This window comes from Cyprinus carpio, chromosome A22 (assembly GCF_018340385.1).
Source record: "Cyprinus carpio isolate SPL01 chromosome A22, ASM1834038v1, whole genome shotgun sequence".
In the NCBI taxonomy this organism is placed as follows: domain Eukaryota; kingdom Metazoa; phylum Chordata; class Actinopteri; order Cypriniformes; family Cyprinidae; genus Cyprinus; species Cyprinus carpio.
In genome coordinates this window covers 979,656-1,003,969 of record NC_056593.1, presented here as the reverse complement: position 1 = coordinate 1,003,969, position 24,314 = coordinate 979,656, and the positions used below count along the sequence as shown (strand labels likewise).

Below are 24,314 nucleotides of genomic sequence, written 5' to 3'. Positions count from 1 at the left end.
CTTTGGTCTCTTTGAGATGAGTGTTATTTTTTTTAAATTGTCCATTTTACAGTAAAATACAAAGTGACAGTGTGAGTCTTTTACTGACTGACATAAGCAGATGATTTTATTGTGACAATGAGCATAGTCTTACAGCATTTATCTTTGGAAATGTAAATATTATTGTTCCTTGTGTACATTCTAAAAAATGATCAAAAATAAAGAAAAAAGATGGGAGTGCATTACAATAAAATACAGGTTTTCTACTTTAAAATGTAACTATTAAATAAGTGTCAACTGCCTTTTCTCTTTAATTGTGAAGTTTACTAGCAGTTACGATTATTTTTTTCAGTGTAGTACACAGATCCTGGTTGCATATTAAAATGTCATCTGAACTTTTGAGTTTTTTTATTTTTTTTTTATTTTGTTCGGATCTTCAATTCTGTGACCGGTCTACTTTAGCAAGGGTTTGCATTTCAGTTGTTTCAGGTTAGATCGCTCTTATGAGGGATTTGACAAGGGACAGACATAATATATGAAGAAGCATAATGAAGGAACAACTATTTTTAAAATAAAATACAATTAAAACGTGCAGAGTTGCCCTGTATCTGTGATGGAGCACCAGCAGAGGGCGAACAAGAGCTTTAACTCTTGAGAAACCAGTCCTCATCTAGCTTAACAGAATATTATGATTTAAGTGCTTCGCTATTATTGTCATGAAAAAATATTGTATGTAAGAAAAAAATACTGGCACTTGCTTGTCTTGTATTGCTTTAAAGAGTTTAGATGTCCTTGATTATTCGTGTTTATAGTGCTTTAATTTAACCCATTAATATCAGTACTTCCATACATTTATAATAGAACGCAGAGTAATTTTTAAAGAAAAAGTGCTGATGGGTTCTGGTTAAAAAATCTGATGTAACTTAAATCATTAATTCATGAGTACTTAATGATATAATTAAAACTCTGTCGTCATCTTCACTCCCTCAAGTTTCATTGACTTCCATAGCATTTTAGATTTTTCCATTCTATGGTAGTCAATGGGGTCCAACTGTTTGGTCACCAATATTCTTCAAAATATCTTTGGTGTTCAGCAGAAGAAAGAAACTCATACAGGTTTGGAGAGTAAATGACAGTAAATGGCTTAATAACACATTTGCTAGTGATTTAATGATTCAGACTAAACTACTGCTTCTCGAATAGTCTTTCTTTACCCAGTCATCCGGGTTTAATCGATCACAAGATAACCTCTTACATAAGCTTCCCTTCAGGGTGGTGATTGTCAATGTCCTTTAATTCTCTTTTCTGAGCAAATGTTATGTAATCTGCTGACAGAGGCGTGGATGTTTAACCCTTTGTGATATGAGTGGATGATGACAGATCATTCAATCGACTGAGAAACGTTTACATTATCCACCATTTTAGCAGTTATTTTGATTTATTACCTAAGTTTATAAAAGTTCAGATATTCCATTTTACGTGAGCTCATACGCCTGCAGCTGAACTGAGTCACATTAATTCATCACAGAGTGAAGAAAGGCTCGTTTCCAGTGACTGAATCCGAATGAATGAAAAGACACTCGAACTTACCCGCGCTTTCGCTCTGTGACGTCACGCCCCGATGACTCACGGCTGAGTGACTCGCTGGTTTTTCGCGGGGCTTCCTCGCTGAATGTTGTAACCATGGTTGTAACTGTCCCGTTCTATCAGACTCCCGCCAAACACCCTAATGGTTATTAATTAAACAGCAGCAGTTAACACCAATTAAAAGCCTTTCCTGTCGAATAAGCGACTGTTGATTGTCGTGGGAAAGATGCATTCTCTTAGTCTCATTAGTGAACAAAGAGCTTCCTCGCTGTGACTAATTAGTTCATTTTTTATTTTTAATTGATTGTTTTGTTTGTGTGTGTGTTTATTATGGCAGTTATTATTTTATTATGTATTAAATATGTTTCACAGAGAATAAATGAATTTGCGAAACAACCTATTTCATTCACTTTTACAAAAATGTAATTTATCAAATGCAATATAATGGTCTTCTTTGATTATGGACCAAAAACAATGAGTAGAGTAAACGCGAGTAAACGACTTTTCACGATTAACGATGACGTCACGACTTAATAAATAGTAGGAACAAATTAGTAGCCTACTACAAAGTGACTGAGTTACCTAAAACAAGGGAATGAGTTGATAAATAGAACGAATTCTTAAGTTGTGGCCATGATTTCTTCATCTTATTTATTTTCCTCCTCCCTTTTGCTTTTGGTAAAATCGACTATAGTAAGTCTTTTGATTATTTTGTTAGCTATTAATCTTTGTAATTTATGTCACCAATGATAATATTACTCTGAACTCTCAAACTCTCACCATGAAAGCCAATTCTGCAGGAATAATAATAATCTCAGTATTGCGAGATAAAAACTCAGAATTCTGACTGATATATATAAATATATATATAATAGGCTATATTACATATTGTAATATTATATAATGTTGTGCTGTCTGTCACGCCCACTGAAGGCTCGTCAGTAGATCACGTGTGCGCCGAAGTGAACTAACCCTGGAACAGAAGCTGCTCTGGAGCAGGTCATCTTAGTTGCTATGGTTACTAACATACCCTGAAAGTAACCTCCGATTTTGGACCCGCAAGCTATCCTCAAACATACCCAGGTATGTCACATAACCTGCTTTTTGGAATACCCCCCAAGTCTCACTATAATAATAATAATAATAATATGTTTATTTTTTATAGCGCCTTTCAAGAACCCAAGGACACATTACAAAATAATACAAGCAAATTGGCAAACAAAATACACCAGACAGTAAAGAGTATACATAAGAGTCTTCCCTCACATAAGCGTGAGAGAAAGTGGGCGTGGCTTAGTCCTGCTCGTCTGTAATATCCTGTTGTAAAAGAACTCAGTGGTTGTCATTCTGGGAGTGTTATTAACAATCAAATATCTAAGAAAATAAAAATAAATAATAATAAAAAAAGTCTACATGTTGTTTTCGGGATCATTTATTTTAAATGTAAGAAATAAAAACTGCCTACAGTTTTGATGTTATAAGCTCCATCCTGCCTTGCAATGCACACAGTATGGTGAAGAATAGTAGTTTTTCTTTTTTACTTGATAATTGGTTATTTTTGTAATTTTTAATCTACTATACATAAATAAATAAATACTTCAAACAAATAGGTATTTTTTGGGCGGAGGTTGTTCTTTTCTGTGACGCCGAGCTACTGGAATGCGCTCACGTGTTGTCATGTGTTTACCGGGCTTCAGTCCACGTGCTACGCTCACGAGGCCCCGCCCACAGCGTAGGCACGCCCATCGGAGTTCATAAAGTTCAGAAAGTCCAGTCACAGCAGCAGAACGTCTCGAATCTACTGTTCCTCAGCTCCAGGACTGACTTTGACACTCACTTTTTCTTTTTGTTTGCGACACTTTCGTCTCAAGACTCCTCTGAAGTTCAGTTTTAAACTCGATTCTGTCGTCCAGGATCTCAAACACTTATCCTTCAAACAACGAGTTCATCCTTTGACTCTTCCACACTCTTCTGCTAAAACATGTAAGTCGCATGTTTATATCTTTTTTGTACGTTCATAACGTTTTCCTCTAAGTTGTTGTCGTTTATTACAACACTGTTGGTCTCGGTTTATGCAAACTAATGAGAAAACTAGTCTGAAGTCTCTTAGAGTTTCTTTAAAATACTCGTGAAAAACAAACGTATGAAGATGAACTCTAACCGAAAACGTGACTGAACAGCTCGTGACTGAGTGATTTCTGGATGTTATTGTGAAGTGAAATGACAGTAGTATCTGATCGCGACGTGTTTTCCACCGGCATACACGAGCTTCTGGTTCACGTGGACGGAGGGGAGAGTGGGCGTGTCCGCGTGACTTCTGACCAATCAAACAAACGCTCGGTTTCCCGCCGCCGTCTTGAATTTATTCTCGCAAAGAGCTGCACGTTCCGTCATATAAACCAATAGGGAATCAGAACCGCGGGGAGCGAAACCAATGACGTCATAATGTAATTCATGAATGATGGAAAATTATGTTTGTTTTTTTTTGTTTTTTTTTTATAAAAATGTGAATTAAAACACAAGTTTACTCATGGAAGTAGATAGTATTGGCTAAATTATTTGGAAAATTACCTATTATAGATTAATATTATATATTGATTATATTAATATTATTTATATATATGTGTGTATATATATATATATATATATATATATATATATATATATATATATATATATATACATTTTCTTCAATGTATATGTATGTGTGTGTGTGTGTATTAAGTATAATATGTAGTTTATTTAGTTTTGTATGAGTATTCAGTGCGTCTGGGTTCTGGCTGGAAAGTTCCTCAGAATTAGTGATTTCCTGAAACATTTTCTTCACTGCGGCTCCTGAGAACCACAACTCAACTCATTTCCTTATTGAATAAAATGTAACTATTGAGCCACAAGAACATTATATAAACAGTGAGACATCAGTCACATATGATGGAAATATGAAAGTTTTATATTAAATAAATATTAATGTTATTTGGTTATTATTTTTTATTATTTTAAAACTTTTTATATATAGCTTTAATTTTTTTGTTTCAATTTTTTTTGTAATTTTGATACTCATTAGGCAACATTTAAAATTTTTATTCAAGTTAAAGTTTTTAAATGTTAAGCTTTTCATCTGATGTTTTATTTCAGATCTAATTAAATCAAGTTACAATAACAACAGTCAGTAATTCATGCCGGTTTTAAAATAGTAATTCTCAGATATTAAATGCACTGTTAGACTGCGGTCAGTATCTGCGGCTCCCTCTGCTGGACAGACACTGCACTGCACTCCTGTGTGATCCGGAGGAACATGCCCGCACATATCACTGGAGATCTGCCCGGACATGCAGCAGATCATGACTCACTTCAGCCCTTAAATACAGCACACAGAGCACAGAGACTCAGACAGGACTGCGGTTCAGCTGATGCTGACTGTCATACCGAGACACTGAATGTAATGTGACGTTGTTCAGAGACTATACTCGTGTGTGTTTACAGCTTCAGCTCATGGCGATGCAGCGGATCCTGCGAGCTCTCGGGAACGGCCAGACGCGGCGGAACCTCTTCGGTCCGGTGGATCGCGAGCAGCTCCAGCTGGAGTACCGCGAGGCTCTGAGGAAGGACCTGGAGGAAGCATCCCGCCGCTGGAGCTTCGACTTCGTCTCGGAGACACCTCTGGAGGGCGGAGACTTCCTGTGGGAGGGCGTGTCCGGGGAGAAGGTGCCCGTGTTGTACCGCGCCTGTCAGGAGGGCGCGCATCCGCGGCCGCGCGGGAAAGAGAACATCCCCAGAACCCCGGAGAGATTCCGCGCTGTCCCGCAGGAAGTGGAGAAAACGCCACAAAAGAGGACAGACCTGAAGAGGAAACAGACGAATATCACAGGTGAGGGGGCGGAGCCTAACACAGACGCGTTTATAGACGCATCTCACACATCTGTAGATATGTAGCACAACGTTATGTTTAGAATCTTTAAGACCTTTAAAAAAATATCTGAACATTATTTAAATGTAACGTTTTTAAGGTAATTTTAAATTAGGTTTATTTTTAGTTCATTTCAGCAATTAAGCTACTAATTTACTAAGCAATGATTTTAGCTAAATTACTAAAACTTGAATGCTTTTGTAATTTTTAGTAGTTTATTTATCTTTAAGTTTATTTCAGCTTTAGTTTGACTAATTTACTAATTTTAGTACTTCAACTCAAACATATTTATTTCATTTAGTTGCCAAGGTTTTCAAGTTCATCTAATATTTACATTTTATTCTGTTTCATATTTCAGTCACCAGAAACTTTTTTTTTTTATGGTTTCAGTTTTAGTAACAAATTCAAAAATGTGTAATTAATGCTGATTTAAATAATCATTATGAAACTAGAACTTAAAGAGAGTTACAAAACTAAATATTAAGATGCATAATGAGATTTTTTTTTTTAAATCAGAATTTAGAGAAAACCATGTGAATAATTCACAATGCAGTGACTTGTTAATAGTTCTAAAGTAGTTTAAAATAGTAGTGTTTTTAAAATATTTATTTATAGTTTTCATTCCTTTATTTCAGTTTTAGTAATTTTAACATGTCAACTTAGTTAATTTTTGTCTTTATTAATAAATATTAATCTTTCATCTAATATTTATATTTTAGATTTATTTAAACTTTTTTTTTTTTTTTTTTTTACTTTTATTAACACTAAAAACAGTCTGTAATTTACTTTATCAAATTAATAAAAACTAAAATGAATAAAAAAAAAAAAAATTTGAATAACTGAAAAAAAATTGAATTTGAATGCATAATTTTTTTTTTTTTTTTTTTTTGCATCAGAATTTAGAAGAGTGTGTGTAGTTAATATGTGAATGATGTGATATTTAATTTAATGTTTTAAATGTAACGGTTTAAAATAGGAGTGAAATATGACCTGGATGTTTTGAGAGCTGTTGAGGTGTGAATAAGAGTTTGACTAAGAATAGAAGCGTTCTTATCGTCTCATGCTGCCTCTCTCTTATCCAAACAGACTTCTATCAGGCCAAGAAGAGGCTGGTGGCCACACCCCGCAAATCAGGACAATAACACACACACACACACACACACACACACACACACACACACACTCACTCTCAGGAACGCTAGTGTGTCTCGTCTGGACTCGTCTCATCATACGGACACACGAGAACTGACGTAAACCACCGCTGCTTCTCACTAGATCTTCTGTTTTTCCACACCGTCATCTCCCTTCATCCCTTCAAGAACTCTAAACAATCATTTACAGCAGTTTTCTGTCGCGGTCGCACTGTTTGATCTGTGCGGGGGTCATGGACCGAATCAAGAAACACGCAACAGACTGTTCCAGAACTTATTTAGCGTCTTCCATCATGTGTTTTTGAATGTTATTCATTACTAGGAAATTGTTTCTCTGTCATTCCTCTTCATGTTTATATGATTGCATGTCAACGGTTAACGTTTATACAAATTTACGTTTAAGAAAATGTGTTAAAATCCTTTTAAATCCAGTAGGATTTGTGTGGAGGGGCGAAAAGATTCTGGAAAGATTTCAGAGTTTGTCTCTCAGTGGGACCACAAAATTTCATGACCGATTATACACTGCATGTATACAAATGTATTGCTTCATTGCACAATACTTGTAGCTACTTTTAACTAACGTTTGGTGCCAAAGATGTTTTTTTTTTGTTTTTTTTTCCACACATATAATAGTTATTTATAATTCTAACCCTTCTAAGCTTCCAGGATGTTCTCGTAAAGGAGCTGCAATTATGTTTTTACAATGTTGATTTATTTACAAACACTTGGCGTCGTTTGCGAAACACGAGCTGAATGAACTCTCTACAGATTCTTTTGTAAATTGCGTTAAATTTAGTGCGGGAATTAGTGTATGAATGTTTAAACGAAGAATTTGCACAGAAATTTGTTCTGCGTGCGTTCCGTGAACGCTGCCACTGCAGCGACAGCACATTTACAGACACTCTCAGTTTTACTTGTAGTCATGGAAATACAAGTATCATAGTGTTTATTTGAAATAAACGTAATCACAGATACGAACACTAAGCGTTCTACATTCACTAAGTGAGTGCTGGATATGTTAAGTTTCTCAAGTTTGTTGCTCTGTGATCATTCTTGTCTACTTGTAGATTTCTGTGACCTGTCTGTAGATATCCTTTTAATATCCAGATAATTCGCCGCTGATGGAGAATTGCACTTGTTATTTTGAGTAGTGTAGCTTGCACATGTCTGTTTTTGTTAAAGAGCTCGGAATATATGTTGTATTTATTATATGAATAACTATTGTATTGTAGATTTAATTGTTCTTGTAGTAAAGCCGTTTATGAACAGAAACTCTGGTGTGTGCGATTGATTTGTACAAATAAATCATTCCTCTAAATAGTCAACCTGTTGATTCTAAACAAAAAATACATTTTGTGTGAAACCTACCCAGATGACGGGGAATGTTCTGAACAAACGTTCTTACAGTAACATTGATAGAATGGTCTCAAAACTTTAGCACAAAAACATTTATGGAACTGTTTTTCTGAAACATTTTAGTTGGACATTCTTCGAACATTTTTTAAATGTTACTACTTGTATGTTGAAAGTACATTCAAGTTTAACATTCCCATAATAAAACGTCAGAAATAACATTTCATAAATTAATGGGAACAGTAGCAAAGTTTTTAGAGAATATTTTTATTAGTTGCTTATCGACCATTTCTCTGGATTAGTAAGTGAATTATATCGGTCTCAACCTAACATGTTTACCGTACACATGAAATTGCATTTTACTGCAATCATGTGATAATACAAGAAAAAACTTTATTTTAAAATTATCGAAAATTGTTAATTCCACTAACCGTACCACATTTTAAACTATTAACTAAATCTACCAAACAAACAATTAGCTAAAATAGATAAGTAAACAAATTAGACAACAATATATATCGCTGAAATTAATCAGGAGCAAATTCTGAATTAAAATCGCTAAAGTTACTTGGGTAACCTATAAAGCAAGCAAAGCAAGCTAAATAAGATAATAATTAAATTCATGTTGACTTTTGCATATTTATGTTTCCCATTAGTTTACAGAAGCACACTGGGTTTCAAATCAACCTTATCATACTTATGTTTCCCATTAGTCAAAAAAACCAAACTTGTTATCTAACCAAACATATACAACGTTGTAATAACAAAACCAAACTTACGTTCTAATCAATCTAACTTTACGCCACAGATGCCTATTGTGTTATTTACCCTGATATCTACCCACACACTCTAACACATCAGATACTCTCCACAAACAAGAACGTAGGTGCGACAGTACATCTACCACTTCAGATGCTCGTCACACACGTGAACGTAGCAGGTACTGTCCGTTATGAAGTGTGTTGGTACGAGACTGACGTCAGCGTTTCCCATCAGCCCCTTCTGTCTGAGAAATGTCCTGTCCCCCCTCCCACCACACACACACACACACACACACACACATACATACAAACCCCTTAAAAATGTTTAACACTGTAAAAACACACATCTACACACTCCCCAATTGTGCTCTCATGAACACACAATGAAAGCAAACACACACACACACACACATAGATTAAGCTCAGTGTGTGTGCATGTAAATGCTGCAGTGTGTGTGTGTGTGACGCATGCTCTGCTGAACTCCCCTCCCCCTCAGCTCCGCAGCCTCGTCGAAACACTCAGATAAACACACGGCCGGAGAGACGAGAAAGAAACGTGAGACACAGGCGAGGCAAAGATGAGAGACACGAAACCGCAGCCGATATTGACTCTACCGTGAACCATGACAGACTGGATGGAGCGAGAGATAGACAGCTAGAGGAGAGGGGTGGGGTGAACGCAGACAGACAGAGACAGAGAGACAGACGGGAGGGATATGGCCCTCTTACATGTGTTTGCAGTCAAGCTGCACACCCTGGACTGAAGACCATGGTAATTTATCGCAAATTAATCTTCTGTTCCTGTGTTGTGCCATCCATCCATCCATCATCACCCGTCTGTGTCTCCCTCACGTGCTGTTCTGCATGTCACAAGTCAGCTGCAGATTTGTTCTCATGTGTTTAACTCGCCCACTGTGATTTGACACACATCCCTGCTTCACATGCATGTGTGTGTGTGTGTGTGTGTGTGTGTGTGTGTGTGTGAGTGTGTTTTCTGTCCCCCACCGATTCACTCCAACCTACTTTCTGAATGCATCTCATAGAGGCCTGTATTTCGCACACACGCGCATGCTCTCGGCAGGTAACATGACTCAGATTCACATGCGTTAAAAGCTTGCACTAACCTTTAGAGGAGCCCTGCTGCGTGTGCATGCGTGTGTATGTAACACAAGAAACCTCGTCTCAGATAAACACGCATTCTAGTGTGCTGTTGTGACTCTGTTGCATGCATGCGAAGATGCATGGCCTGCAGTGACCTCTCGTGTAACCCTGCTGTGTCAGTGTGACTCTGAACACATATGCGGCAGGGCTCTGTAAAGGTAGCAGGCCGCGCATCTTTTCATGCATGTTGATTTGTTTACAGATGAGGTATTGCAGGTTGAGATTTGCTGCCTTTTTTCTTTAGTGTATGCGTGACATGCATTGATCCAGCGTGTTTTGGGAGTGAATTGTGACGTTGCATTTATGAATGATTCATTTCAGATACATAGTTACTATTCTATAGTGAGTGCTGTCTTATCATGCACTGATGACGTGTGTTTACATACACTGAAATACGGGTACTTTAGATGTTTCTGCAGATTTCATTTCTTAATTTAGTGTGATGTGTGCGTAGAGATATTTTCAGAAAGAAAGTGGGTCACACTGTGTCTCTCTCACTCGGAGCGTGTGAGTTTTTGTTCAGCTTGTAAACAGACGTGACCACTCACTCGTGCATTTGCTGCACATGACAGAGGTGTTAAAATTAGCATGTCTCGTGTCTCTGTTAGCATACTCAGCTTCATGTGCTCATGTTTTCAATGTTTACATGCAGCTGGATAAAAGCGAAGTGTCCACTCTCAGTCTGCCGCCCTCCGTGAGCCATGGCGGGTCAGATGGGAACATCAGCGTGGAGGCAGGGTCAGACGGGGCAGGCGGCGAGGTCCAGAGAACACGAGTGGCGCTGGAACACCTGCAGCAGAAGATCCTGAAGATCACCGAACAGATCCGTGTGGAACAGGAGGCCCGTGACGATAATGTGGCTGAGTATCTTAAACTGGCCCATAATGCGGACAAGCAGCAGGCGTCGCGCATCAAACACGTGTTTGAGAAGAAGAACCAGAAGTCTGCGCAGAGTATTGCACACTTGCACAAGAAGCTTGAGCACTACCACAAGAAACTCAAAGAGATCGAGCAGGTAAGTGCTCTATGCTCTGCTCTTTCCAACTGCATTTTCCAGAGTAATGACGTCTATCCCTTTTTCTGCAGAATGGTCCTGCGCGGCAACCCAAAGATGTCTTGAGGGACATGCAGCAGGGGTTGAAGGACGTAGGTGCAAATATGCGAGCAGGAATCAGCGGTTTTGGAGGGGGCGTGGTGGAAGGAGTCAAGGGCGGAGTCTCGGCACTCACACACACCGCCGTCGTCTCGAAACCCCGAGAGTTCGCTAGTCTCATCCGCAACAAGTTCGGTAGCGCCGACAACATCGCCCACCTGAAGGACACTCTGGAGGATGGGCACACGGAGGAGACGCCCAGAGCTCTGAGCGGCAGCGCCACGCTGGTCTCCAGCCCCAAATACGGCAGCGACGACGAGTGCTCCAGTGCAACTTCCGGGTCAGCAGGTGGTAGCAACTCTGGCGGGGCGGGAGCAGCAATGGGCAGCCCGCGACTGGACGGACATCACCACCACCATCATCACCACCACTCCTCCTCTTCCTCTTGGGATACGCTGCTGGAAGGCCTTCAGGAGATCAAAGTCAGTCAGGTGCATATGGAGGACGCCGTCGAGGACATGAAAGCGCAGCTGCAAAGCGACTACAGCTACATGACCCAGTGCTTGCAGGAGGAGCGATACAGGTAAGACTGCAGCACCTACAGCAGATCCAGCGCTTTCCAGAGCCAGATCTTCAGGCGTGTGTCTTCTCTCTCTCCTCCAGATACGAGCGTCTGGAAGAGCAACTCAATGACTTGACGGAGCTCCATCAGAACGAGATGAGCAATCTGAAGCAGGAGCTGGCCAGCATGGAGGAGAAGGTGGCGTACCAGTCCTACGAGAGTGCGCGAGACATCCAGGTGACCAACAATAACAAAGAGTGCGCAAATGTGCCAACCTTAAAAAGCAGGGGTGTCCAATCCTGCTTCTGGAGGGCCACTGTCCTGCAGACCTTCAAGACTAATTAAAAACACCTGGAGTGGCTACTCCCAGTCCTGTAGGCCTGCACTAGAACTTTCATGCAGGCGTTTTGGTGCATGCTGGAGATAATCTCTGCAAGACATCGGCTCTCCATGAGCAAGATTGGACACCCCTGAATTACAATGACTTTGGGCACTTCTGTGTGTTACAACACAAGTGTGTATGTGTTTGCATGCAGGAAGCAGTAGAGACCTGCCTCACCCGCATTACCAAACTGGAGCTGCAGCAGCAACAGCAGCAGGTGGTGCAGCTGGAGGGTGTGGAGAACGCGAATGCCCGAGCTCTGCTGGGAAAACTCATCAACGTCATCCTGGCCCTGATGGCGGTACTGCTGGTGTTTGTCTCCACCATAGCCAACTTCATCACGCCCCTCATGAAGACGCGCGCTCGGGTTGGCGCCACCCTCGCCCTTGCACTCTTCCTGGTCACACTGTGGAAACACTGGGATTGGCTAGACTTCTGCCTGCTGCCCAGCTGAAAAACATGAACAAAATACCCGTTCAGAACTTAGACTCTAACTGTGACACATCCCTCCCATCATACCAGAAGTGGGTGAGACCTTGGCCCTGTCCCAAATCACACCCTAAACCCTCGCGGCTTCCTCTGGGTCCACACTTTCGTGACGTAATGCCGCTTTGACTGTTCACGGAACAATTAAAACTACCACATTAAGGAAACATAAAACGACAAAACCCACATAAAACATAAAATTACAAATAACATTGCTCGCGAGCACCCTTCTGAAAGCTAAAATGACGAATGGGACATACTACAGTCTCGTTGACTTAACAGACACATACATGCATGCGGCGGCAATTGCAAGTCCGCAACACCCCAAGTGCACATGAAGTGTGCCATTTGGGACAGGGCCTTGAAGGATGTATAAGAAAGAGCCATCCATGGCTTCAGTAAGGAGATATGCGTCCTGAAGATGGTGCTGTCTGAATCCAAGACCTGGACTACATGGCTCTGCATTTCCTTCTTTTCCTTTTGAATGGGTTTCTTTCCTTTTTAGAAACTGAGCTACTTTTTGCTTTAACTAATGAATGTTAAAACTGGTTCTTAGAGCGGACACAAGAAATAAGTCCAGAGAATGGTCTTCTGCTGATGCATGGCTTTGATACAACACATGATCACATTTCAGATCTTCGTGACTGAAGGAACTCTTTCATGCTGACACCAAAACTGTCTCAAATGTGTTGCGTTTAGTTTGTTTTGTTTCTGTGGAACTCTGTTATATATGGAATATCTCATTACAGAGGAGAATGAAACAATGTCGTTCACATTACACTTTGTATATTTTAGAGATATATTACACAGAGCGCAAAAACACAAAAGAAATTCAATAATTCAAGAAAATACTACATTTCTCATTAGAACATTTTTGTAAACACAGTAGTAGTGTAACACTCACTGTTAGCATGATCATATTTCCCATGTTTCTACCCGTTTGCTAAATCACAACACCACTGTATTCTTAATAAATACATTTGCAAATACTGTTTCGTTTTTGTTTTCATTTGTATGCTTTTTATAATTTTGGGGAACACATTTTTTACATTGGCGCCACAATCTGTTTTGGTAATCCAGATGCTGATTTTAATCCAGATCAAATTCATTAATCCCAGGATGGATTACAAAATCAACATAAACCTGCTTCTGGCTCAAAATTACATATATAATGATCTAGAACTTTTACCACAACCCAGCATGTTACATTTCTTTTCACTTAAGCAGGCTAATAATTGGGAGTTTGTCAAACTTAATCCAGCTCTATAAATAATAAATCTGCTGGGTTCACTGAAGGATCGACATGTAAAAGAACACTCAAGGACGCCACCTGGTGCTCAGATGGAGGTCTTACACACTTCGTTATATTTCTGATGAGAAGCAGCTTTCTTTAATTAACATTATGCAAATACGATTGATCTGACAAACTGCTTAGACAAGAGGAACGAGGACAGAATGGCTAATATCAGATGTTTTAAGATAAGCGCTTTAATATTGTTTATACATCGATCATTTGACATTTAATCTTATATTAGATTTACCTTAATGGATAAATCGTCCATATAGTCGCGTCCGCGGACCGTTTGCTGCCGCCTGAGGGAATTTAAATGCTAAAATGGCGCGAGATTTCGTAACGGTAAGTTTCTAGCTGACTGACTGGTTTAAAAGTAATTCTACCAAGAAACAAATATTGGTTTCAACAAATGTTCTCAACAATTAAAATCAGCACTTTTGAAGAGGTACTAGTCACTGGATTTGACAATGTTGTGAGGGTATGTATATAATTAATTCTGACAGACTGAGACAGCAAGTTACTGCAGAACTGAGTGAATTATTTCCTTTCTTCCTGGGTGTTTGTGAGATAATTACTTATGTAATTTAAATCTAGGTGAATTTAATATGTAAATCCATTTTAAATTACAATTACCATTTCATTGGTGTAGTTTGAACAAATTTAACAGCGACTTGGGCACCATGACCTTATTTAACAAACAACTTATGTAAAAAAATATTTAATTTTTCTTTGTTGTTGTGATTTTATTTTTTAATAGCTTTTCGTCAACTTAAAATAATTTTTGTTACATTTTAATTAATACTTTAAAGTCATTTAAAGTGACAAAATAATTTTTAAACATACAAATATTCCATGTATATGCCTATTGTGAGTGCATAAATCTGCATGTATAATACATAAACAAGATGGTTAAATGGGTTTAGATTGTCTGTATACTCACCAGTTCAAACATCAGCAATGAAGTGCATCAAATATAAAGCAGACAGTAATTCAGGGCTTCATGATTTTCTTTTTTTTTATTCACTATCATCAGGAAGATCCCACAAGATCAATAAAGTTGATAACAGGTGCTCTCATGATACAGGACAAAGGTCAGAGGTCAGCAGTCACACCCTTACACAAACACACACACACACAACTAGACATTCAGCGTCATAAGATTGTTCAGTCATTTTCCACTGATGTAAATGAAGAGGCTTTCTCTGTTTTCCTGAATTTCGTCCCGAATAGAAAGAGAGTAGAAAACAGTCGCAGTATCAAAGGTGAAGAATTCCTGATTCAGAGTGTGTGATGATCATATTGCTGTGGCATTTCTCTCCAGGATGAGCGTCCATCTGTGTCTCTCGCCGACAGCGGAGGGGCTGATCTGTGTGTGTGTCCCTGCTGTTCTGGACCCTGCAGGTGAGTGTGGTTTGGTCCTGAATGCCCTGGGTATAGTGTGACTGTGCCAGCAGAGACCAGTCAATCTCTGAGTCTCACTGCTGATGTCAGGAACAGACCTCCAATGAGAGACAGAGAGAAACAGGTAGAGAGAAAAGAGAGTGAGAGATACAGAGACAGACAGGTCTAAGAGGAGCGCTGTGTGTAGAACAGGATGTAGGCCTGAGTGCCGCACACCTCCTCCACACTGCACACGTTCATCTCCGAGTCGTTACAGTGAACCCAGAAACCTGCAACACAAACACCGTTACTGTGGCAAACCATGCACAACACCAATTACACAGTCTAAAATCTATATATAGTAATTAAAAAGTAATGCATTTATAAAAGTAATCTTGTTCCGTAACTTGTATTAATTGTGTTACCCCAGAAACAGACCTTGTAACACTGTAGCTTGATAGCTTTGGTGTAAACAATGGAAAGTGTTGCTTCCACTGCCAAAACGTGCACAAAGTAAAACTTACATTCGTCTGTTGCAAATGCATTGCAAGAAATGTGAAGCATGCTGGCTGCTTGCTTACACCGAGGGTTGAGTTCACACCAATTGTGAGCAGTCTACATTAAACTGTTTTTGAACTGACTCTGGCGCAGTTCGCTAGTCGGGAAGCGTGACTCACCTCCTTCAGTGTTATAACAGTAGGCCGTGTAGTGCCCTGAGCCAAAGCCTTTCCCATGATGCATCACTACAGCAGATAGGTCATAGGTGTAGGCTTCTCTCTGCGGCGTCAGAGCGGCATCCGAGCAGCAGTATGGTTGTATATTCAGGACCTGATCAAAAGCCACGTGGACGCCGATCTTCTCCCTGTGGTTCCGGCCGGACCACCTGGAAGTGTGTGGATGGAATCGTTAGCATGAGTTGGGTTCAAACCAGGGGTGTCCAATACTGCTTCTGGAGGACCAAAGTTTAACTCCAACCAGTTTCTAATCTGAAGATCATGATTGGCTGCTTCAGTTGTGTTTGGAGCTAAACTGTGATAGGAACAAGTTTGGACGCCCCTGGTTCCAACTAACGAACACGTCACGGTAAAACATGGGAGGTGTTCTGACTGACCGGAAGCGTTTGAGGTGTAGCCGCAGCACCTGAGGTAAACGGCAGATGAGTAACTGCTTACAGGCCTCCGAAAGGGACAGGGGCTTATGGGACGATTTACGGCGCTTCCCTGAAAATGCAGGAAATTTAGATAAATGCATCAACAACTTTGTGACGTCTGTAAGAAAGGCGCAACTTACGGTTGCAGAAGTTGCAGGCGTAAATGCAGCCCTCCAAAGCCTCCGTCTCTGTGAACTTGGCGAGCATCTCTGACAGCGAGCAGCTCTGCTGACACGCCGCAGCTCTGGGCTTCTCCATGCGGTGGTATCGGTTTGGGAACTCCAGAGACAAATCCCAGAACGGCTCCACCGTGTTCGACTTGTGCTTGCAGGACAGACACGTTACCTGCAAGATAATATTATTATTATAGTAATCCTACATGCATTTATTCAATCAAATCAAGATGAAACATCTAAACCAGTGGATCCCAAACACATTCCTGGAGCCCTTCAACACTGCACATTTTGCATTGCATTGTCTCCATTCACACCTAAAATAGAGTCTCTATTAAAAAGGTGATGACCTGAGTTGGGTGTGTTTACTTTAGCAGTGTTGGGGGATCTCTAGGAACAAGTCTGGGAACTGCGGGTCAAAACAGGTAGGTTGCACGTCACCTGGCTGAGCAGCTGTCCGTGGAAGATGGTGTTGAGCACTTTGAGGACTTGTTTGGACAGTTTTCGCTGTGTGAGGGGAATCAGGAAGTGTTTCCTGGGTCCGTCCGACTCCAGTTCCTGCTGGACTTTGTCCAGAAGCTCACACAAGAACTCTTGCGCGTCCTGCTGGTCGTATCCGCGGAACGCCGGGATCAGGTTCCACACGGAGTGCAGCATGGCAAACGGAGACACCAGCGACCACCGACCCGACCACATCACCCTGAAGAGCGTGTGCAGCTCGTGACACAATGACATCTGCTGCCGAGCCGAGGACCGCGGCTCTTTCGGTTGCACCAGTTCTGCCGAGCTCAAGCTGGGCGGCATGTTCTGTTTGCAAAAGGCGCCGCCGCTCGCCCTCCCCATGCGTCCCAGCGCAGTGAGGGCTCCCTGCGAGTGGTTGGTCTTGGCGAGCAGCTCCTCGGTCTCGCAGAGGTCCAGTGTGAGGAAACACTCCCTGAACTTCTGCAGGTGACTCAGCACCTGGAGAATGGAGTTCATGTAACACGTGTTCCCAAGGTTGCGCAATCCCGTGACTCCGGGCGCGGGCTTCCTGCGACGCGACGATGGCGAGGCATGATATCGGTGCAACCGACCCGCGTTACGAAGCGGTTTGCGTGAAAGAGGTTTGCTGGACAGCGACAGCAGGGACTGTTTGGGAGCCGAAGGGAGTCGTTCCGGAGGTTCGCGGAACTTCCGAGGAATAAGTGCGAGTGTCGGACGAGGAGCCTGGGTGAGCAGCCGCGCGCTTTTCCTCGGCGGCACATTGGCTAGTTCTCCCATAATCCGCTTCTTGACCTCCCTGCGTTGACGCCGCTTCTCTTCTCGCTCTTGCTCCTGTTTCTCCTCGCGCTTCCGGTGTTGCTCCTGCTGTCGGCTCCTCCAACAGCGCAAGGCACCTTGAAGGAGAGTTTTCCGCCGGTGCCACAACGCCGTCTGCATAGCGCCGTCTCGCGCAACCTCGCACACTCCAAGTCCGCCATCGGACGCCGACGACCGCAGGGAGCGCTGACCAGGGCTGCGGACGGTAGATAGCGCTCCTCGGAGGAGCTTCAGGTCGCCCTCGACATTATCGTTCAACACGTAATCGCTGCACGCGAAACAGAAGACGTCCAGTTCGCGTACGTCCATGGCTAGCGGGTGCTGCGTCATCTGGTAGTGACTCAGGGAGTGTTCTTCCAGGTAGCGGCCGCACGCCACGTGAGCGCACTTCAGACAAGCCCATACGGACTCCGTGGTGCCGCAGTCAACGCAGCGCCACATCTGCGGGTTGAGGATGGAGTGGCCCTGGCCCAAACGGAACCGTACCACATGCTTACAGCGATCCATATCTCCCAACACGCATGAGCACTCGGAGTCAGGAACCACACGCCATGACCGCACTCATCCTAAAGACAAGATAAGATCATGTTTTTAATTGTAACACAAGTTACGATTTCAAATAAGTAATGCATCGCGGTTGTCAAAGATGAGCGTCTGAATGCAACGCGCCACTTTTTAAAGCAATATTACTCACTGTGAGAAACCGCGAGCTTCAGCATCAGAGCAGACGTGTCCCGCCGCCGCACCGTGTAACACACTTCATCATGCAGAACGAGAACTGTGGATGAAAAACAGTTGAACACACAGATCAGTCCTGATCTTAAACAGAATCTGCATTCTGAACTGGTTTCTATGATGTGTTTGTATGTATGTAAGAGTGTGCAGTTGTGATTGTTAGTCTGTTTGTAAATATATACAAATGTTTTTTTTTTTTTTTTTTATATTTGAGAGTTTGTCACACAATGCAGTGTGTGTACACTTATATGAGTGTGTGTGTGTGTGTGTGTTATGGTACGAGTGAGTGTGTCTGTGTCTGTTGTTTGTGTGTGTGTGTGTGTGTGTGTTAACCCGCTAGCGCTACTCACAGAACAAAAGACGCTCCGCCGGGAGACACGCGGAATGCGCGGCAGCAGCGGATCCGGGAGGTTCCGGTACCGGCGCTCGTTCGGTATGTTTGTGCGCGTGTTTATACCGGCGCGAGAGATCTGTTACTTTAAACCCACTGAACAAAAACCAGCAAGAGCCGCAGCCACAGGATAAACTCACACCGCAAAGCCACCGATCGGCTTTCAAACGCCCCCCCGGCGCCGGTCCTCCGCGAGACCTCCGGTGAAACGCGTCTGACGAGTTAAATAACGGTTAATATCGGCGTGTTTTTTCACACTCGCTCTCGGCTGTTATTTACCGCCATCATCCGCACGCGCGAGCTGTCACCATTTTCGGCTCAACCGAACTCGCCCAGCGCCGACGTCACTGCGCTCTGATTGGCCGAGGAGCGATCAATCGCGTGACGACCGTGTTTTGATTGGTCGAGACGTCGTGGAGTCGCTCATCGGTTTAAAGCTCCAGAGGCGGGGTCAGCTGAACAGATTAACCTTGTCCATAACATGATCATTTATTTATTTATATGTTTTACATTTCATAAGCAAGCGCATATAAAAAAAATAACACTGATTATATAGTTTCCAAACAGTGGAAAAAAGATACAATCAAATGTGTGAACAAAGGTTGAAGTGTGGACTTTGCAGTTCATGGTGAAGTAGTGTACAGTATGCTTACCCAGCATGCTTTGCGACTGGGCTCTAGAGTTCTATCCGACTGCTTAATAAGAATCAGTAAAAAGTGTTGGGGGAATCCATAGTTGAATATAGATTAACATCGTACTGTACTGTAATCTCGCAAGTTGTGAATACATAGTAACAGAATTACAGCGAAGTCTTGCTGTTGATACTAAGAAGTCTTTCGATTTTGAAAAGAATTGGTTAATGCATTGCTGTGATTTAGCTCATGCTGATTTAAACTCGTGTAATCTAAGACTGATTTCATGTGGCTTGGCATTAATCCACGGTGTGTTCTGCTCATGCATATTCAAATGAATTGGTCTTTTCTAGCCAATCATCTGCCCCTTCATCTGTTCTGCGTTTGGTAGATGCAAATGTGTCGTTTCTGTACAAACACCAATAAATAAAGGCCTGATCTAACGGGGGTCTGGTATTTTAAACGCGCTTTTTTGAAACAGCTCTTCAGCACAAATTTCCAGGAATGGTTTTTGTTTCAATTTGACCGATTGTTTCGTAAATTGATTACGTTTTGAAGTGTTGGAACACACTGGTGACCCCTGCTGGTCAGGAAGAAGCGAATGCAACCGGAACCAGTACTAACTTATATAATGATGCATTTTATAAGACAAGCCACACGTTTTCATGAAAGTGTCATATATTAAGAGTAAACTACAAATCATTACTTGCCATTAAGTGCCTATATAATCGTGTTTTATTCATTCGTAGTGTTTGTTTTTGAGAGGGTTTATCAGGCCAATCTCTATTTTTCCATTAAACATATGCGTTTGTCATTAAAATGGATTTAAAATCAGTTAAACCCAAGAATTAGTTTCGAAATGAAAGCTCTGTAAATGTCTCAAAGCTTTGTGAAGCACATCACTTATTCAGGGTTATTAGTTACTAAAACCATAAAAAAGTTCCGTTACTTGACATAAAAATGGCATTTTTTATGTTACATTTTATTTTAGCTAATTGCCAAAGCAGCAATTCTCATTTTCATTTACTTTGTTGAAGAGCTAAAATAGCTAAAAACTAATAAAAATGACAACAAAACTACCAAAGCTAAAAATAAAGGGAAAATATTAAATAAAAAATAGAATTAAAAAAACACTGTAACAACACCACATTCATTTTGTTTGGATAAAATGATTACAATTCAAATTTAACAGTTTATTTTACAAATACAAGTGTAAACACAGAAAATAAGCATCCAGAGCCACAAATAAAGTAACGAAGACTCTTTATGTTGTTCTTTCAAACAGTAAAGAAGACTGAACCAGTCATTTGTGAAATGCTCTTGTTGCTCGTATAAAGTTCTGTCAGAGACTCCTCGCAGGAGTGTACAGACCGCCGTGATTCCAGACGCGGTGTTTGCGCAGGTTGAGTGCAGGTCTCAGCGTACGCCGCTGCCTGCCAGCACCTGCTGTTTGCGCACTTTACCGAAGAGCTCCAGATACTGACTCATGGTGTCCATGCAGTCCACTGGTGCATACAGACCCTCAGCTTTACTGGTGAACACGGCCGGCAGCTCCGGCGTGCTCGAGCCCAGAAAACTCTGCATGAACTCCTTCATGAGGTTCCAGCAGTCTCCGGGAATCACGCAGGCGCAGTACTCCACCTGCAGACACAACACGACGGTCACTGCACGGTATCAAGCGTCTCTGAGCACCGTTAATCGGAAAACACTATGGGTCTCATTCACTAATAATCGCGTGGATTATTCAAACTTATACAGAACATGTAGACCTAATACACAACACGTGTGAACATGAATTAACGCTATTGTATTGTTAATGAATAACGATAACTCAGCGATTAACGATATTAGCATACACGCCAACGGACAATAACGACAACTCAACGATTAACGATACACGCCAACGGACAATACGATAACTCGGCGACGAATACACGCCAACGACCATAACGATAACTAGAACAAAAACGACAACACCACCAACAGACAATAACGACAACTCAACGATTAACGATATTAGCATACACAACAACAGACAATAACGATAACTCAGCGATTAACGATATTAGCATACACGACAACAGACAATAACGATAACTCAGCGATTAACGATATTAGCATACACGCCAACAGACAATAACGATAACTCGGCGATTAACGATATTAGCGTCCACGCCAACAGACAATAACGATAACTCTGCGATTAACGATATTAGCATACACGCCAACAGATAATAACGCTAAATCAGCGATTAATGATATTAGCAACCACAGCAACAGACAATAACGATTACTCAGCGATTAACGATATTAGCATACACGCCAACGGACAATAACAATAACTCAGCAATTAACGATATTAGCCTACATACCAACGGACAATAACGGTAACTCAGCGATTAACGATATTAGCCTACATACCAACGGACAATAACGATAACTCAGCGATTAACGATATTAGCATACACGCCAACAGATAATAACGCTAAATCGTCACGCGACAATAATGATAACTCGGCGATTAGCCATTTACCACCACCCAGCAACAGACAATAACGATAACTCAGCGATTAACGATATTAGCGTACACGCCAACAGACAATAACTCAGCGATCAACAATATTAGCATAAACGCCAACAGACTATTAGCGTCCACACCATGTAACAATAACTATAGTGATAAATATAACAATTATAAACACCAACTAATGATAACTATATAGGCGTCCACGTCAACAGACAATAACGATAACTCTGCATCGACGCCAACAGACAATAACGTACCGGCGATTAACGAAACTATATTAGCATCTACACCAGTGCACGAGATAAATATAACAATTATAAACACCAACTAATGATAACTATATTAGCATCTACACCAGTGCACGATAATGTTCTGTTTATTCTAATCGCACGTCTGCTGCTTTAAATGTTCGCGTTCTTTAAAGAGTGGATGCTGATTGGCTGTTAATGTTTTTATGGGTCATCGGCTATCTTTGGACTATGATATTCTCACTTAATTTGAATGATTATGTTTAATAGCTGGTATGATGTTTTTGTGAAAACGTAATTTTGTACGTACGTTTGCTTTCAGTCGCTCTTACATTTTTCTTCAGTTTTAATAAATTGGTATGAAAGTTACTGATGAAGTTTATTCGTACGAGACCCGTTGAACACATTCAGACCTCGACTGAAATGCCCCTGGCGCTGGAGCTCATGGCGACGGTGCCGATCTTCACCAGGAAGTCGCAGTAGCGGTAACGCGTGCCGCGGCTCTCCACTTTATGCCCCTTGGCGTTCTGGAAGTGACTCTTGAGTTTGACCATCAGGACGTCGAAGTTGGCGTCGGCGGTGAGACCCGGGCCGCCCTCGAACAGAGCCATGCTGCTCAGCGGCGTCTCCGAGTTATGCATCACGTACAGCAGCTTCGTCGGCTGACCTGCAACACAAAGGAAACACGCGGTAGGTACGGTCTGGTTTCCATGGCAACATACGGCGGAGCGTCGCGCTCACCGGTGGCATTTCCCGTGGCTTGGTACGTCTCGCAGTCCACCCAGAAGTTTCCCTGTTTAACGGCTCCCAGCTGCTCCAGCTTCTTATGCAGCATGTCAACCGTCTGCTGCACGCTCTTGCCCTCCGCCACCGGCACCTGACACACGCTAACACACACACACACACACACACACACACACACACACACCATCAGGAAACATGCTGGAGTCTCATATTATCATGCTACCTGTCAGATTACAAAAACATTCTTAAACTCTAAAGTCTTGAGCACTATGTTAATGTGCTGCTAAAATAATAAATTGATATATTTCTATGTCATTGTGATCTCTACATTTATATTATGCAATAAAGCAAATTTAAAAGCTGTTTTTGTACAAAACAAACAGAAGAAAAGGCTTAGTTTATATATCCTTACATATATATTTATTCCTTAAATATATTAAATATAAACTCATAAACTATGAATAAACTAAATAGTTTTATATTATCATATCACTTGCCAAATTTTCACAGAAGAAAAAATTGTCTTTCATCCAAATAATTAAAAAAAGTGCTATTAAAATATATGTATTTTTTTTCTTAATTTGTATTAAAATACATTTCAGTTTGTGTAATACTTATTGCAATACGTTAATTTTGAAAGCTTTTTTCATACAAAACAAGCCAAAGATTAAAAATTATTCTATGCATATATAAGAATTCTCATATATATATAATAGAAACTATTTTCACACAGAAATTGCTAGCAATTTTTAAACAATAAAAAAGGCAAGTTTGACGTAGAAAAGCTGGGTAAAAAATACCTTTATAAAACGCAATTTAATAATCTTTGTTTTATTTACGTTACACCATCAAAAATAGCTTTTACAGAAAAACAATGTTTCTTTCCAAAGCCTCTCCGTGCATTCGAGATATTAGAATAATTTATGAGCACTGGAACAAAGAAATCGAACCATTAAAAACTAAATTTACTGCACAATAATATAAATACAAAAGTGTTTTCTCACCACGTTACACCCATTTCTTTGGCGCAAACTTCCGGGAACCGGTATTTACTTCCGGATCAATCCGGCTTTCCTGAATAACACAAACTCAGTTAAAGTGAAAAACTTTAATCGGACAATACAGAAATATCTGAAATTATCTATAAAATTCGATAAAATGATCGCAGACGCACTGAAACACTGATTCGGAGCAGTGGCTCTCATGTGGACCGAGTCCTGAGCGGAAGTAAACAGTGTGACGCAGCGCTGACCTGAGATCAGCTGTTAGAGCGCCGCATAGAGACTGAGATCAGCGCTCGTTTAGTCTATCTGATCTCA

The 24,314-nt window shown here is 41.1% G+C and overlaps 4 protein-coding genes across 8 annotated transcripts; 2 read left to right on the top strand and 2 right to left on the bottom strand.

The window, feature by feature from the left end:
- The first annotated feature begins 3,305 nt into the window (after positions 1-3,305).
- LOC109080009 (cyclin-dependent kinase inhibitor 1-like) lies at positions 3,306-7,896 on the top strand. 2 transcript variants are annotated; one of them, XM_042711620.1, is made up of 3 exons: positions 3,306-3,549; positions 5,050-5,434; positions 6,560-7,896. In XM_042711620.1, exons 2-3 carry the CDS (start codon positions 5,059-5,061, stop codon positions 6,613-6,615), a joined length of 432 nt encoding a protein of 143 aa, XP_042567554.1. In that variant the 5' UTR covers positions 3,306-3,549; positions 5,050-5,058; the 3' UTR covers positions 6,616-7,896. The 2 variants fall into 2 exon arrangements, with proteins under 2 accessions (XP_042567554.1, XP_018950661.2); XM_019095116.2 differs by lacking the exon at positions 3,306-3,549 and having other exon boundaries at positions 4,714-5,434.
- A 1,283-nt stretch (positions 7,897-9,179) lies between these two features.
- On the top strand, positions 9,180-12,550 carry LOC109080015 (transmembrane and coiled-coil domains protein 2-like). Of its 2 annotated transcripts, XM_019095119.2 has the most exons (5): positions 9,180-9,510; positions 10,552-10,914; positions 10,986-11,575; positions 11,656-11,791; positions 12,091-12,550. In XM_019095119.2, the coding sequence occupies exons 1-5, from the start codon at positions 9,508-9,510 to the stop codon at positions 12,388-12,390; spliced, it is 1,392 nt and encodes a 463-aa protein (XP_018950664.2). In that variant the 5' UTR covers positions 9,180-9,507; the 3' UTR covers positions 12,391-12,550. The 2 variants fall into 2 exon arrangements, with proteins under 2 accessions (XP_018950664.2, XP_042567539.1); XM_042711605.1 differs by lacking the exon at positions 9,180-9,510 and having other exon boundaries at positions 10,546-10,914.
- A 2,207-nt stretch (positions 12,551-14,757) lies between these two features.
- Positions 14,758-19,154, bottom strand: usp49 (ubiquitin specific peptidase 49). The gene is made up of 7 exons (XM_042711600.1): positions 18,804-19,154; positions 18,413-18,496; positions 16,861-18,284; positions 16,387-16,591; positions 16,208-16,316; positions 15,774-15,979; positions 14,758-15,386 (listed from the first exon to the last, which is right to left on the bottom strand). The coding sequence occupies exons 3-7, from the start codon at positions 18,223-18,225 to the stop codon at positions 15,283-15,285; spliced, it is 1,989 nt and encodes a 662-aa protein (XP_042567534.1). The 5' UTR covers positions 18,226-18,284; positions 18,413-18,496; positions 18,804-19,154; the 3' UTR covers positions 14,758-15,282.
- A 1,500-nt stretch (positions 19,155-20,654) lies between these two features.
- med20 (mediator complex subunit 20) lies at positions 20,655-24,188 on the bottom strand. 3 transcript variants are annotated; one of them, XM_042711612.1, is made up of 5 exons: positions 24,170-24,188; positions 24,000-24,069; positions 22,993-23,138; positions 22,665-22,918; positions 20,655-21,117 (listed from the first exon to the last, which is right to left on the bottom strand). In XM_042711612.1, exons 2-5 carry the CDS (start codon positions 24,011-24,013, stop codon positions 20,893-20,895), a joined length of 639 nt encoding a protein of 212 aa, XP_042567546.1. In that variant the 5' UTR covers positions 24,014-24,069; positions 24,170-24,188; the 3' UTR covers positions 20,655-20,892. The 3 variants fall into 3 exon arrangements, with proteins under 3 accessions (XP_042567546.1, XP_018950666.1, XP_042567547.1); XM_019095121.2 differs by lacking the exon at positions 24,170-24,188 and having other exon boundaries at positions 24,000-24,130; XM_042711613.1 differs by lacking the exons at positions 24,000-24,069; positions 24,170-24,188 and adding an exon at positions 23,796-23,819.
- Between the last annotated feature and the right edge of the window lie 126 nt (positions 24,189-24,314).

Excerpts from the sequence above, each read along its gene's own strand:
- LOC109080009 (XM_042711620.1), top strand. The coding sequence starts at position 5,059 with ATGGCGATGCAGCGGATCCTGCGAGCTCTCGGGAACGGCCAGACGCGG. Across the intron at positions 5,435-6,559 it reads GAAACAGACGAATATCACAG|ACTTCTATCAGGCCAAGAAG; the intron begins GTGAGGGGGCGG and ends TTATCCAAACAG.
- med20 (XM_042711612.1), bottom strand. Across the intron at positions 22,919-22,992 it reads AGCCACGGGAAATGCCACCG|GTCAGCCGACGAAGCTGCTG; the intron begins GTGAGCGCGACG and ends TTTGTGTTGCAG. Across the intron at positions 21,118-22,664 it reads CCAGGGGCATTTCAGTCGAG|GTGGAGTACTGCGCCTGCGT; the intron begins GTCTGAATGTGT and ends TTGTGTCTGCAG.
- LOC109080015 (XM_042711605.1), top strand. The coding sequence starts at position 10,546 with ATGCAGCTGGATAAAAGCGAAGTGTCCACTCTCAGTCTGCCGCCCTCC. Across the intron at positions 10,915-10,985 it reads AACTCAAAGAGATCGAGCAG|AATGGTCCTGCGCGGCAACC; the intron begins GTAAGTGCTCTA and ends CTTTTTCTGCAG. Across the intron at positions 11,792-12,090 it reads AGAGTGCGCGAGACATCCAG|GAAGCAGTAGAGACCTGCCT; the intron begins GTGACCAACAAT and ends GTTTGCATGCAG.
- usp49 (XM_042711600.1), bottom strand. The coding sequence starts at position 18,225 with ATGGATCGCTGTAAGCATGTGGTACGGTTCCGTTTGGGCCAGGGCCAC. Across the intron at positions 16,592-16,860 it reads ACGGACAGCTGCTCAGCCAG|GTAACGTGTCTGTCCTGCAA; the intron begins GTGACGTGCAAC and ends ATTATCTTGCAG. Across the intron at positions 15,980-16,207 it reads CTACACCTCAAACGCTTCCG|GTGGTCCGGCCGGAACCACA; the intron begins GTCAGTCAGAAC and ends ACACACTTCCAG.